Raw genomic sequence first — 14,396 nt, 5'->3', positions numbered from 1 at the left:
GGCCTGCCCCACGTTCCCCCCCTTCCTCCCTTCATCTCAGAAGCGGCGCTCCCGGGGCGTCCCGGGGTCCCCTCTGTACCCGGGTGCCATACAGGTATGTGTCCCCCCCCCCCCGCCCCAGTGCCCAGGTGAGCTGCTGCCTCAAGCCACGTGCATGTGGCTCTCCTGTCGCGTCCCTCTGCGTGACCCCGACAGGATGAGCAAGAAAACCGGCAAAGCTGCGGCTCCCCGCCTGTTCATAAACGCGTCCCGGGGCTGGGGGCTCTCTCGGGGCAGGCTCTGGGCCACCCGCTTCTGGACCTTAGCCAGAAGCCCCTTTCTGGCATGGGGCTTGGCCCGGAGAAGCTGTTCAGAAACACGGGTGTGACAGCGGTGCCTCCACCACCACGGCCCGCCGTGACAATGACAGCCACACCCGTCCTGCACTTGCCTCACGCAGCAGAGGGACGGGGCGCGGCCCGTCCTGCAGCCCCTGAAGCTTTGGCCGAGCTGAAACCACCTTCTCTCCCGACAGACGCTCCTGGGCCCCCGAGGAATCATTCACTCGCGCCTCTCATTCATTCCCCTGAGGAATCATTCACTCGCGCCTCTCATTCATTCCCCTGAGGAATCATTCACTCGCGCCTCTCATTCATTCCCCTGAGGAATCATTCACTCATGCCTCTCATTCATTCCCCGGAAGAATCATTCGTTCACCCATGCCTCTCATTGATTCCCCCGAGAAAGCATTCATTCACCGAGGAAGCATTCATTCACGCCTCTCGTTCATTCCCCGTTTGGTGAGCACCCACTGCCTTCGGGCAGCGCAGACTCACGAGGAGCAAGGCTCAGAGTCCCGGCCTCACTGCTCCCCGGGCCAAGCGACCCGGGTCGACCGGGCGGGCCTAGCGCTCCGGGTCGCTAGACCAAAGCGGAGGTCGCGGGAGCCCGCTGAGTCGCCGGCATCTCGTCCCGCAGCCGCCCGGGTTTCGGACAGGTGCGCGGGGACCATTGACTTCTGGCTCTGCTTCATCTCCGCGTTTATTCAGGTGATCGACGCTCCCACGGCCCTTTCGCCCTCGCCGGTCCCCTGCCGTCAGGGCGCTCGCCGTCGAGCCCCCTCGGCTGACACGAGAGCGGGGTGGTTCCTTCTCGGAAGGCGCGTGCACCCGCGGCCTCGAACGTTCCCAGATCCCGGACGTTGTCCAAGTTCCTTGACAAATGAAAGCCAGCTGGGCCGAGCCGCGGCCGGACCCTTGGCGACGCCGAGCCCCCCGTCTCTCTGGTCCCCCCGGACCTTCTGCCTGCGAGCCACGCGCGAGGCAGGAGCCTCAGCCCCCCTGCAAGCGTTCTGTCCATTCCGTCCTGACCCTTCCAGTCCAGAAACGTGTGCGGAATCTGCTCGCTTGGGCTTTTTCAGCTCAGTCTGTGTGGACCAACGGCCCCCCGACCCCAGAGCGCTCGCAGGGTCTCTTTCGGTCTCTTCCTCTCTCCGTCCCCGTGCCTTTATTTTTCAGATGCCCGCCCCGCCCCCTCAGGGGTCACCGCTCCCTTCGCTGCCAGCTCTGACCCGCATTATCTTCCACACGAACCTGCTCGTGTGCCCCGCTCTACGCCCCCTCCGCCCAGCCCGCCCCCTTCTGTCCGGCTCCCGAGAAGGGATATTTGCTTGCGTGTTACATCCAGGCACAACGCACGCGGTTTCTAAAATTTCCTCCAGCTTCCTTTATAGGCTCATCCGGAAAATATGCCTTTTCTCTGCATCCACAGGCCAGCCTTCCAACCGCGTTAGGCTGGGGGGCTGTCCACCTGCCCCTCCCCCGTTTGTGCCTGCTTTCTGTTCCAGGTGCTTAGCCTTGAGGGAGAGCGCCCTCCAGACCAAGCGTTTTCCGGAGCCCCGGCTGCCCCGCTGCGTTCCATGACCCCCAGGATTGAGGCAGGGTCCCCCTCTGATCCCACATTCTGGTGTTGACGCTGCAAGACGAGCGTTTACTTCTGCGTCACCATCAACCTTCTGTGGTTGCCCTTTGTCCCCAGTGTAGGGGCGAACAGTGGCCCTGACTCTGGCTAGGGGTGAGGGTAGGGGAGCATGTGACTCAAGACCAACACAGTGAGCTACAGGGGTTCCCTGCGGGATGGTCATGTGACCTGATCGGCACCTCTAGACTTCATGAGATGAAGGTGCCAAGTCCGGAGCTACTGCAGCCATTTTGTGACCCGAGGACAATGATGCGTATGTCCCTAACACCTGAGCGGCGGAAAGTGGTTGGGAGAAACGGAGCCACGCCGGAAGTTTTCCACGTAACTCTGTGACTCAAATCGCCAGGGGAGCCTCCTCGCTGCTAGAAATTTTACCAACTTCCTCAGCAAATCCACTTTCTCCCTCTCCCGGATGACAATTTCACACCTTCTCCTGTTTCCCTGACCCCTTTTCCTGCCTCATTTGTCATTCCCTGGAAACACAGTGCAGTTGGAAGAGAAGCTCTAAACCCAGGTGTTTCCGTGCCTCCCTGTTCCCGCCCGGTGCAGGCCCTCTGCTCGCACTTGGGCACTGGTCCTGAGGTATGACTGCAGAGAGGCAGTCCCTTCTCTCCTGACACACCGTCCCTCTCCCCTCCTCCATTTGCTCACTCCCATCCACACCTCTTCAGGAAGCCGTCCCCCGTCGTCACTTTGCACACAGCTGCTGTCCCCCCTCTCCACTGAGTCCCAAGAAAATTCTAGAAACATTACTATATACACTGGCTTTAGTGCCTCGCCTTTGGTGACTTCCTGGACACGTTCATCATAGGCATGTGTCCTCACGCGGCCCGGAAGCCCCCTGCCTGGCGGCCTCCCCCGGCCGTGCTCTGCCCTCACCCACCAACCTCCTCTGTAGGAGCTGTGTGGTCACAGGGGGGTTGGCGGCTCCTAGGGACGCTCACTGGGGACCTGACGTGGTTTCTGGGCGCCTTGCTGCCCTCGACTGTGGGATGGGGCTGCTGCTGGCGGCTGGCTTTGCGAAACTGCACGAAAAGTGCCTCAGCGGACTTGGCACGTGGCGGAGACTAAATGGGAGCTGTCGTCATTACTGCGGTCACCTTGTCCTCGTCACCGCCGTGCTGGCAGGCACCGCCTCCTCAGCCAGGACGCTTTTGGATCGTGACCACAGCTGAGCGTTTGGGCCACAGTCGTGTCAGCCGCACACGGCGTGAATGATCGTGTTTTCCCAGCAGCGGGCCAGGTCACGTTCTAGAACGAGCGAGGAAGGGCCGTCTGCCGAGCCCGGGAACCGTCTGTGACCAATTACGACGCTACGGGGATGCCAGCGGGTCACGGGCACGCGTCAGGACAGCGCCCGGGCCGGCGCGCTCAGCGCCTGGAACTGGCGAGTCTGAGCTCCCTGGGCTGCAAAAGCCACCGAGCCTCGCGGGCAGCAGCTTGTTCCAACAGCGAGGCGCCCGGGGAGCCAACGGGTCGCGGCCCAGGAGAGGCGGGGACCGTGCCCGGCGTTTGAGCCACCCGCGGCCAGCCAGCGGGAACCAACGGCGCTTGGCGATCGTTGCGGCAAACTGAGGCTCGCGGGGCGTTTGCGCGTCTAAGGCCCGTCTGGACCTGCGGGGGCGGCTGTGCGGCTGCCGGGGCCCCTCCCCCACCACATAAGCAGGCAGTGTCGTGGGAACCGAGCTCCGGGTGGGCGGCTGAGCAGGTGAGCTCCTGCCCTGGCCACCCCGTCCCGGCACCCGCAGCCCGATCCCAGGGCCACGGCCGCGGAGAGGGTGCCCTGTCTTCAAGCGCCCATGACGCCCGGATGTGCGAGCTCGCGGTGTTTGAGGCACCTGCTCCGGGGCAAAGCCAGGGAGTCGGGCTGTCGGCTCCCACCTGTCCCCATGCTCTGTCGGCCGCACACGGCTTCAGGCTCGCCTCCTTCTGGAAACGGGGTGCGAGCACGTGGCAAATGTGCAGGGGCCTGTACGGAAGCTCGGCGTGGAAGAGAGAAGGGAAGCAAGAGTTTTCCCGACAAGAGCTCTCGCTGAAGGTCCCAAGCAGCTGTGGACACGCGGCCGGAGCACTGGCCAGGGGCCGGCCTCCTGGCCCCTCAGAGACAAGCCAGGTGGCACTTCCGAGATCGAGAGATGGTTGGGGCGTCTGGGGGCCTCGGTCGTTTGAGCGGCTGACTTCGGCTCAGGTCAGGATCTCGCGGCTCGTGGGTTCGAGCCCCGCGTCGGGCTCTGTGCTGCCCGCTGGGAGCCTGGAGCCTGCTTGGGACTCCGTGTCTCCCCCTCTCCTGCCCCTCCCCCACTCACACTCTAGCTCTCAAAAATGAATGTTAAAAATATTAAACCAAAAAAGAGAGAGGGAGACACAGCGGGCCCAGGACTGTGCTGTGTTGCGCTGTCAGCCTCCTGGCCCTCAACCTCCCGGGGCCTCCGCTCCTCATCTGGCAAAGGGGCTGATGCTTCCGGGCCCTTCCGCTAGCCTTGAAAGCTGCATGCAAGGACCTTACAAGCTGCTGGGGAGGATTGTTGCTTTGCAGGTGACATGTTCCTGAGCCAGTGACCCTGAAGGTTAACGTCATTGCCACCTGCTCCCAGCGTTAGGAACTGCTCCTGGTCCCACTCCCAGGGGCCTGGAGACCACAGTCCGAGCGGCCTGCCTGTGTGTTCATGTCAGTGTTGAATAATCGCTTCATAATAAGGCAAAAGCTGATTATATTCATTTAATCTCTGTTAAAAGCATCACAAGTGATTTATTGATTTTTAAAAAGGAAAAATAAGAAAGGATTTTTCGCATCTTTGTTATGTGCATATACCAAGTGTGGGCGTAGCCCGGTCGAATGGAGCGTTCGCTGCCCACCGCAGACCACACCTTACCCCCAGGTGCCTGTACAGCGGATTCGTAGAACCTCAGATGCATAACCAGACGATCCATAGACCTACATGTTGATCTATATGGTCACGGGGATGGAGAAGTAGAAGGTTATCTCAGATGCCACCTTATTCCCAGGCTCTCGGGTCCACACACTCAAAATACTCTTAATAGAAACAATAACATAAAATACGAGAGAAACACCAATAACTAAGGGGGAAAAAAACCCCTACCCAAACAGCAGAGAGAATGAAGTTGAGTGGTCAAGGAAGGTCAAAGGGGTGGGCACCTGCAGGCACTGGTGAGCTGGGGGTGGGGAGGGGCACTGTGTCCAGGGGACTCATGCTGACCGTGACCTTGGCTCTGGATGGTGCCGACAGGTGTCTGACCCTGTGTGATGCTCATGGGGCAGGCTGGGTGGGGGCGGACGGCAGGACACAGGGCTCCCTAAGGTGCCTTGAAGACTGCAAACAGGCTGGGGGGTGGCAAAGGTCCAGAGAGTGCCAGCCGGGGATCCCACGCCGACCTCCCCAGCGACGCGTCCCCCGGTCTCTGGGCCCCAGCCCTTCCCCAAGGAGGGTCTTAAGAGCAACTTGCAGGGTGACCTCTGGAGGGGGCCCAGGAGCCCCAGCTGGTGAGCGGCGGCCCGGGGAGAGGGACTCCACCACCTGGCGTGTGACACACAGTGACCCCTTCCTCCTCGCGGCCTCAGAGTCCCTATTTGTGACACGCAAACACTGAGGGACTCCTGTGCCCTGGGGGCTGTTGCAGGCGCGAGGGTTTGTCCCTGGGTCTCCCCTCCTGCAGGCCTTTGTAAGGGAAGTGAGTTAATGCCCCCCAGGCTTCATTCTGGACTCACCACCAGCCAGTGAGCTCCCAGCCTGAGCTCTGGTGTTCCCCATCGCCTAGGGGGAGACCCTGAGCCCTGCCTGGGAGGGGAAAGTGAGGGGAGGGAGGGGGGGAAGAAGAGGAGGGGAGGAGGGAGGGAGGAGAAAGGGAGAGGGAGGAGGGAGGGAGGGGAGAGGAGGAGGGGGGAGAAAGGGGGGAGGGAGGAGACTACTGACTTCGGAGTTCAAGGCAAAAGGTGAACACCTCCCCCCTGTATATTCACAAGTGTAGACTTAGGCTAGCGTCCCTGATTCTAGGCGTCTGTGAGTGAGTGCAGAGGGCTAGTCCCTGGGGCACCTCTGCTACTGTCTTGCTGTGTGACCTTGGGAAAGTCACCCCTCTCTGGGCCTCACTTTCTCCAACTTCAAAATGAGGGGCACGCTCCTGGACGGCCCTTCCGGTTCTGTCATCCGAAGCCTCTTCTGGTCCCCGGCTCCTACCCGGGTTCCCCCAACTGTAAGGAGGCACCAGGCCCTTGGTGCTTCTCCAGGCGGTGCCCCAGGGGGAGGAGGAGACCCCAGCGGGTGGGCGGGGAGCCCGGGGAGCGTGCCACCTGCTGGCCGGTTGCAGAAGTGCAGGCCCGGGCTCCGGGGGCAAAGCCGGCAGAGCACCTGTCCCTCCGGAACCCCGGCACTAAAAGAAGGGTCCCGAGAAGGGGGCTCTGACAAAGCAACCCAGACGGCTACCGCCTGACCACAGAGTAGAAAGTTGAACAGCCCCCCACCCCCAGAACGCAAACAGCTACCTAAAGAGGTATTTACATTATCTGCAGTTTAAAAAGAGGCGGACGGCGGGAGGCACGGAGGGCTGTGTTGGGAGGGCCCGGGGCAGGGGTGGGGTCTGGGTCACAGGCTTTCTGGACTCTGCAGGGCGGCCCCCGCAGAGGGAGGCCATGCAGGTAGGAGCCGCCCTCCCTGGGGTATTGAAGAAGAAAGCGGGGCTCCGGGGCCCCCCCGTGCGGGGACAGGGGCCGACGGTGCAGGGTGACCGGCGGCCCCGGCAGGCGCACCTCCCCGTCCCCAGGGCGGCCGGGCCTCGGGCTGGGGCCACGGGGTGTGGCGCAGCTGGGGCAGCCACGCGCGGCCCGGGGACAGAGAAGTGCCCGGTCGGGCCGGGGGCGGCGGGTGGCGCCGTGCGCCTGGTGTCCAGGGGGTCGGGGGTCAGGCCCCCGTGCGTCTCGTGGGCTGGGCGGGCGTGAGCTGAGGAGAGGGGGCATCTGTCGCTGGACGAGGTGGCGCTTCCGCAGGCCTCTGAGGGGACGCGGGTCCCAGCACCGGTGCCCTCCGGGGATGAGACGGCGCAGAGGAGAGTGTCCGGGGCGCGGGCCTCGGGGGACATCAGCTCACCAGGTAGCTGTGCATCTCTCGGGAGTTGATGCTCAGGACCACGCCGGAGTGATTCCCTAGGAAACGGACACGGCCGCCCGTGAGCACGCCCCCGCCCCGCCCCCGCCGCAGGGGGCGCCGGGGACCCGGCGTGTGGCCTCAGCAGCGCCACGAGGCCAACGTGCGGTGGGCGTCCCGCGGTTCCTGGAGTCGTGCGGGTGGTGCCTGAGCGCCGTGCGGGGCAGTGGGGGGAGGGGGGGGTCTCTCCGTCTCCTGGGTGCGCGACAGGGTGGGCTCTCCCGGTGCCGTCCCGAGCGGCGGGCCCCGGCGGGCCTCGGGAGGGGAGGCCAAGGCCAAGGCCACGCGCGTCGCGCCCACTGACCTGCGACAGGGCGGCCGGCGTGCGGCAGCAGGGGGATGCGAGAGGGGCTGCGCCCCCTCCCGGCAGCAGGCGCTGCAGGGCGCGGCGTGAGCGGCAGGAGAGAGAAGGGGCGCGGTGAGGTCAGAACCCGGGTCTGGGTGGGGGACGGGGGAGGGTTCTGTGGGGGGGAGGGCTCTGCGGGGAGGGGGAGGAAGGTTCTGTTGGGGGGGAGGAGGGTTCTGTGGAGGGGGGAGGGTTCTGTGGGGGAGGGGGAGGGCTCAGCAGGGGGAGGGTTCTGTGGGGGAGGGGGGAGGGTTTTGTGGGGGGGGGAGGGCTTTGTGGGGGGAGGATGGTTCTGGGGGTGGGGGAGGATTCAGCGTCAGTGGAGGGCTCCTCAGGGGGAGGGTTTTGTGGGGGGAGGGGAGAGGGTTCTGAAGGGGAGGGCAGGGCTCTGGGGGTGGGAGTGGGGAGGTGTGTGGGAGTAGACGGTGAGGGTTTTGTGGGCGGGAGGTGGGAGGGCTCTGCGGGGAGGGAGGGTGAGGTTTGTGCGGGGGGAGGGGGAGGGTTTTGTGGGGGGAGGTGGGAGGGCTCTGTAGTGGGAGGGTTCTGCGGTCGGTGGGGAGGGTTCTATGGGGGAGGGGGGAGGGCTCTGCGTGGGGAGGGTTCTGCGTGGGGGAGCGGGGAGGGTTTTTCGGGGGGGAGGAGGGAGGGTTCTAAAGGGGAGGGGGGAGGGCTCTGCGGGGAGGGATGGTGAGGTTTGTGCGGGGGGAGGGGAGGGTTTTGCGGGGGGAGGGGGGAGGGCTCTGCAGGTGGAGAATTCTGCGGGCGGGGGGGGAGGCTGCTATGGAGGGAGGGGGGAGGCCTCTGCGTGGGGGCTGCATCAGGAGCCGGAGGCCCCGCCCGGTGGGAGAGGGGAGGGGGCAGCCCTGGTGTTGCCCACGAGCCACCTTCCTCCACGTCCTGTGTCCGGTGCTCGGGGAGAGCGCGGCCGACGGCTCTGCGGCACCTGCCGGGCTGGGGCTCCCCGGGCTCACCAGCCAGACTTGTGGGTGAGACCCTCATCGAGGTCCGTCCCCTTGTGGCCTTGGTTTTGCCACGTGTCACGTGTCACAGCGTCTCAGCGCCGCCCTTCGAGGACCGCCTGGGGGTTCCGTGGGGAAATGCACCTGGCGCATACTAAGCGCTCCCTCAAAATAACCTGTTAGTTTTATGCTTTTGATTGTTCTTCAGGACCTTGGCGGTAAACACACGCCACGGGCCGGAGAACACGGCTCGGGTCTTCCCGGGACATCCACGCCCTCCACCGAGCTTGGGAAGCCCCCGGTCGGCTCCCAGACTCCGCAGCTGCCACTGTCACACCGGGTTGTGAGGTCACCTGCATGAAGGGGGGGGGGGCCGGGCTATGTGGGAGGCAGCGTGGAGCCCCTAGCAGGGGAGACACCTGTGGAGGGGTCCCTGAGGATGCACAGGAGAGCACCCCCAGCCTGGGGGCTGCGGTGGGGGGAGGGGAGGGCACAGGCTGGGGAGCCGCAGAGCCGGGCTGGAATTTGGTTCTTCTCAGCTAAGTGACCGCTCGGAATCTCAGCTTTTTTTGTCTGCCTCACCGAAGTCCCTCAGCCCGGCCGGGCTCAGGACCCGGAGCTGTCACCACGTCCCAGGAGGGGGTGGAGGCACCACTCCCGGGGAGCACAGATGGGGGGGATGACTGGCCGTCCCACAGCGGGGACCCTGCCGAGGTTGGGGGACGGACAAAGGTGGGGTGGCCTCCTCGGCCGCTCTAGGGAGAAACTGAAGGACACGGGCTCTGGGGTCTGGCCGGCCTGGGTTTGGATTCGAGGTCGGCCACCTGGGTTCTGTGCCGCCTGCGTGAATGACTTCACCCCTCGACCCCCGAACAAGTGAGACACTGGTTTCCGCCTGTCCCAGCTCTGAGGGCAGGACAGACACAGCGAGGGAGAGAAGGGACCAACAGTACTGACAATGTGTGGCGACAGTGACACCCTCAGGGTGTCTTCTGTGCCGCTGTGCTCCGGCTGCTGGCCTGGGGGACAGACAGGAACTGCCCTCCTGGGGGACGTGGGGGAGAAGCATGAGCGCCGACGGCCGTGCGCCGCGTGCGTGTGGGGAGCGGCCGGGGGTGACAGGACCCCCCGCCAGGCACGGTCAGGAGCCAGTGAGACCACAGGGACCAGAGCACTTTGTCCGCTGTAAAGCGCGGTGCACAGGTGGTTACGTCCGTGTGCGTGAGGCTCACAAAATCCTCAATCCTTGTTTCCGGTGAACAGGACGGCTGGGAGCACTGGGGGCCCCTGGGGAGAGGCCACCAACCCCCGAGAGCAGAGCTTCCCCGCGCAAATAGCCCCCCCCCACCAGGGGGCGCCGGATGAGGCGCTCAGGCGTTGCCAGATGTGGTGGCCGCTGTCCCCAGGCCGCCGATTTAATCTCCGGTCATCCCCTCCTCAGATGGAGGGGACGGAGGGCCACCGCCTGCCTGGCCCTGGGTCCCGAGTGCTTGGCGGCCCGAGGCCGCCAGGCAGGGACCCACAGGAAGGGGTGGGGAGGGAAGGTGGGTTTTCGGGACGGGTGTTACCTAGAGTCTGTGAGTCGAGATCACCATCTATAAATTCCTCACCCTGGATGACGCTCTGGACGCCTTGGCTGTGGCTCACGGGGCTCGTCATTTCTTGCTCCTTCTCATTGTGCATCTGGGCGTACACGGTCCTGCCGGGGCGTTTCCTGTGGGGCAGAGGTGGGGCTCGGGGTGCCGCGCAGGCCATCCGCCCCCGGGAGCCCCCAGACGGCTGCGCCCCAGACCACTCCCGCGTGTGGTGCGGACAGTGCTCCTGGATCTCGTCCCCTGCCCCATGTCTGCTCCAAACCACCTCCTCCAGGAAGCCCTCCGTCCTGTGAGGTCTGCCGCCCTGGATTTCCCTCTGCCCCGGGGCACGGGTGCTCACGGTCCGTCTCCCCTGGTACCTAGACTGAGATCACATTGCAGGAAGGGGGTATTTTACTGTCCTGTGTTTCCCAGTCATCCGGCATCTCCGGGAGACCAGCGTCCTGGGCTCTGACTGGGTTGGTGAGACACGCTTTCCCGTGAGACACAGGATGCCGACCTGGCTCTGAGAGGCACCTGCTGAGTCCTGCCGGGGTCCCAGGACCGTGTTGTCTCGATTTCCTGTGCCCCCGGGGCCGGAGGGAGAGGAGACCGTGGGCACAGCCCCCTCTGCCTCAGCTGGGCCCCCCTCCGGGCCAGCCTCCTTCCTGTTCGATACCTCGTTAGCCTGAGCGAAACCGGGGAGGAGCCCGCGGTCCCCCAGCAAGAGCAGGCTTTCTCGGACGCCTCTCCCCAAGCCCTGCCCGTTCTTCAGGGACAATCGGATGGCAGGTGACCTTCAGGCCTCTGGGCTGGGCCAGACCACGTGGCCAGTTCTGCCCACCGAGGGCGGATAAAGGTGGCACATGTCACCTCCAGGCTGAAACACTTACGGGATGGCTTGGTCCCTCCAGAACTCTCTTCCCTCCGCTGTGCCTCGGCTTCTGGAAATGGCCCTGCCCCTGAGCCACTACGGGAGGCCAGCCCCTCCCAGCCCCAGGGGACAGCCCGAGTGAGGAGTCAGCCTCTGGCGGCTGTGAGCCCCTGAGCCGTGGGGCTGCTTGTTACGGCAGCTGAGCCTGGCCCACGCTGACTGCGACGCCGCCGGGAACGGAGCCAGCTCCCCGGACCCCCACGGGCCGTGTCGGACCCTCGGGCCTCAGGACCCGAGAGGCATTTCTCTGCTGCCTGGCACCAGTCTGTCTCGCCTTCCCTGCAGGGCCTGGCGCTCCGGGAGTGGCCACCCGCCCCCTAACCGTGCTCTACTGTTTCCAAGGCAACCCCGGGCTCATGATCAGTTCAGGAACAGTCCTCAGGGTGCCAGGCAGCAGACCGGCACTCCCTCCCTCCCCCCTGTTTGGGGCACCTTCTGGGCCCACTCGGGTCCTCCCCTTCCGCCTCCTCCCATCCCCCTCCTCCGGGTGCAATTATCTGCAGCTGTTTGTGGAGCTGCTCTCTGGCCCTCAGGGGCGTCTGAGGAACACAGTTCAGGAGGCCGGAATTCTGTCCCTTCCATGGCCTTGACCCACCAACCCTGCCCTGGACAAAGTCCAAACGACCCCCTGCATCCGTGCTGACGTCCAAGGGGAAAGAAATGGGTGGGGATGTGCCCAGCCGCTGGCCTCTGGCACAGCTCCGGCTCAGAGAGGTGCCTCACCTGCCATCCCTGCAGCCTGACACTCATCCCCCCACCCCTGCAGCCTGACACTCATCCCCCCCACCCCTGCAGCCTGACACTCATCCCCCCACCCCTGCAGCCTGACACTCATCCCCCCACCCCTGCAGCCTGACACTCATCCCCCCCACCCCTGCAGCCTGACACTCATCCCCCCACCCCTGCAGCCTGACACTCATCCCCCCCATCCCTGCAGCCTGACACTCATCCCCCCCACCCCTGCAGCCTGACACTCATCCCCCCACCCCCCTGCAGCCTGACACTCATCCCCCCCACCCCTGCAGCCTGACACTCATCCCCCCACCCCTGCGCCTGACACTCATCCCCCCACCCCTGCAGCCTGACACTCATCCCCCCACCCCTGCAGCCTGACACTCATCCCCCCACGCCTGCAGCCTGACACTCATCCCCCCACCCCCCTGCAGCCTGACACTCATCCCCCCACCCCCCCTGCAGCCTGACACTCATCCCCCACCCCCCCTGCAGCCTGACACTCATCCCCCCACCCCTGCAGCCTGACACTCATCCCCCCACCCCTGCAGCCTGACACTCATCCCCCCACCCCTGCAGCCTGACACTCATCCCCCCCATCCCTGCAGCCTGACACTCATCCCCCCACCCCTGCAGCCTGACACTCATCCCCCCCACCCCTGCAGCCTGACACTCATCCCCCCACCCCCCTGCAGCCTGACACTCATCCCCCCACCCCTGCAGCCTGACACTCATCCCCCCACTCCCCTGCAGCCTGACACTCATCCCCCCACCCCTGCAGCCTGACACTCATCCCCCCACCCCTGCAGCCTGACACTCATCCCCACCCTCCCCACTCCCCCCAGGCTCCAGCCTCCCTTCGTGGGGTGGGGCATCTCAGCTAACTGCCTGGGGACCAGAGAAGGGCACACAGGAACACACCTGCAAGGGGCTGCCCCTCCCCCTCCTCCCCTCCCTTCCTCCTCTTCCTCCTCCTCCTCCCCTCTTTCTCCCCCTCTTCCCCTCCCCTCCTCTCCTCTCCTTCTCTTCTTTTCCTCCTCCCCTTTCCCCACCCCCTCCTTCTCAGTCCCCTTTCATAAATGAGGAAGCCGAGGCAGGCCCCGAGGGGAAGCCCAGGAGAATGGCCCCTGCCTCAGTGCTGGGCCGCCCTGCAGTCTGGACAGGGCCTTGCACTCAGGGTGAAGTTTGCTCCAGGATGGAGACCCAGACGTGGCTGGAAGTCTCTGCTTTTTCCTTTCATCTCTGCAAATACACAGGACACCGGGCCCCCACCCCACACGTGCGCGGCAGAGGGGGGCTGGCAGGACACCCGCTCTTCACACCCTTGGGAGAACCAGCGTGCCCATTCCACAGATCTGGAAGTCGAGGCTCTGAGCGAGTCCTACCTGGCACGGCCACACCTCTGTGGCCCGTCTTCGGGGGAACTGAAGTGTTGCAGCACTTGGCACAGCATGGGACAGTGAGAACGGAGTGTGCGGGGAGAGCAGGGACGTCCTTTAACTGGGGGGGGGGGGGCTGGGAGGCAGCCCTGTGTGCCTCCAGGTAAACATCAGGCCCCCTCCTGGCTGAGCCTCGGGGATCAGCCTGGTACCCGTGTGGACTGTGGGCCTGGGGCCAGCACCACGGACATCGGACATGGTGATGTCAAAGCAGAGCTTTGAGGCTGAGAACACTCTTGTAACGGAAATCACGGGACCCCCGCCTCAATCAGAATACAGTCAGCAGCTCTCCACCTGGCCCACGATCACACCATGGAGGCCAGGGGTGTGTGACCGGCCTCTTAAGGCTCCAAGGGCATCTGTCATGCTGGGCTCAGGAGGGGCCTTGGCCAGCAAGGGGGCCCCTCTGCCCCGGCCCGGGGGAGGGCCTGGAGTTACATTCCCTGGGGCTTTGCTGGTACCTGCTTTAGCCTGACCGTGTTTGGGGTGGGGAGGGGCCCTGCCTTTAGCCCCAGAAATCCTGGTCTCAGAGGCCACTTCCTAGCTGCGACAAGTCCCACTTTCAGAGTGGCTGTGGGTGTCAGGCCATGTCACCCAGGCTGAGGGGAGGGAGCAGACAGGGAGGAGGTGGGGTTCCTGACCCCGGCACCCGGCAGAGGGTTGTGTCCTTCGTCCAAGAGAGGCTTTTGGGGGCAAGGATCTCGAGTTTGATTTGAACTTGAGGTGCCAGCGGGGGGACACCCAGGTGGACCTGTCCACCAGAAACCAGTGCCTCTACAAGCACAGACACCAAGAAAGGCCACAGCCTGGCTCCTGTTCTAGCCCCTCTGCTCAGCAAGTTCCTACTTATCCTTCAGGATCCCCACTCAGAAATCCCCTCCTTAAGGAAGTCCTCCCAGATTCTCCAGACCAGCTCAGGTCCCTGTTACACACTCTGAGAGCGCCTCAGGCCGCCCATTCGGTGGGGACTGACAAACAGTTGGGACTGTTTGGTTGGAACAATAAAGCTGGGGACCCACACAGAGGAGTGGGGTGCACATATGGTCACCACTTAAAAGACCGACCAAAGGAGCTGGGAGGCGTCTGGAGACGGGTGAGTGGGGCGCAGGGCCTGGGGGAAAGATGCGGTTGGAGGAGGGACCCTTGGCCTCACAGGAGCACGAAGGGAAGGGTCAGCATGTCTTGGACTGTCCCGAAGGGTGACCCTGAGGCCGCTGGACCTGAGCCATCAAGACAGGAGAAGCAGTGAGGTCACAACTCGAAGCCGCCTTTTGAAGAATGAGTCTGGTGACAC

The 14,396-nt window shown here is 64.4% G+C and overlaps 1 protein-coding gene across 1 annotated transcript in view; it reads right to left on the bottom strand.

Moving 5' to 3' along the window:
* Positions 1-4,665: 4,665 nt before the first annotated feature.
* Positions 4,666-14,396, bottom strand: part of SORCS2 (sortilin related VPS10 domain containing receptor 2) — a 463,121-nt gene continuing 453,390 nt past the window's right edge. The window contains 2 exon segments of the mRNA XM_045474649.1: positions 4,666-7,117; positions 10,034-10,137. Coding sequence (XP_045330605.1) covers positions 7,053-7,117; positions 10,034-10,137 — 169 coding nt within the window. The 3' untranslated portion in view covers positions 4,666-7,052.

Source organism: Leopardus geoffroyi, chromosome B1 (assembly GCF_018350155.1).
Source record: "Leopardus geoffroyi isolate Oge1 chromosome B1, O.geoffroyi_Oge1_pat1.0, whole genome shotgun sequence".
NCBI lineage: Eukaryota > Metazoa > Chordata > Mammalia > Carnivora > Felidae > Leopardus > Leopardus geoffroyi.
The sequence above is the reverse complement of the archived record's forward strand: the minus strand, read 5'-3'. Positions and strand labels throughout refer to the sequence as shown.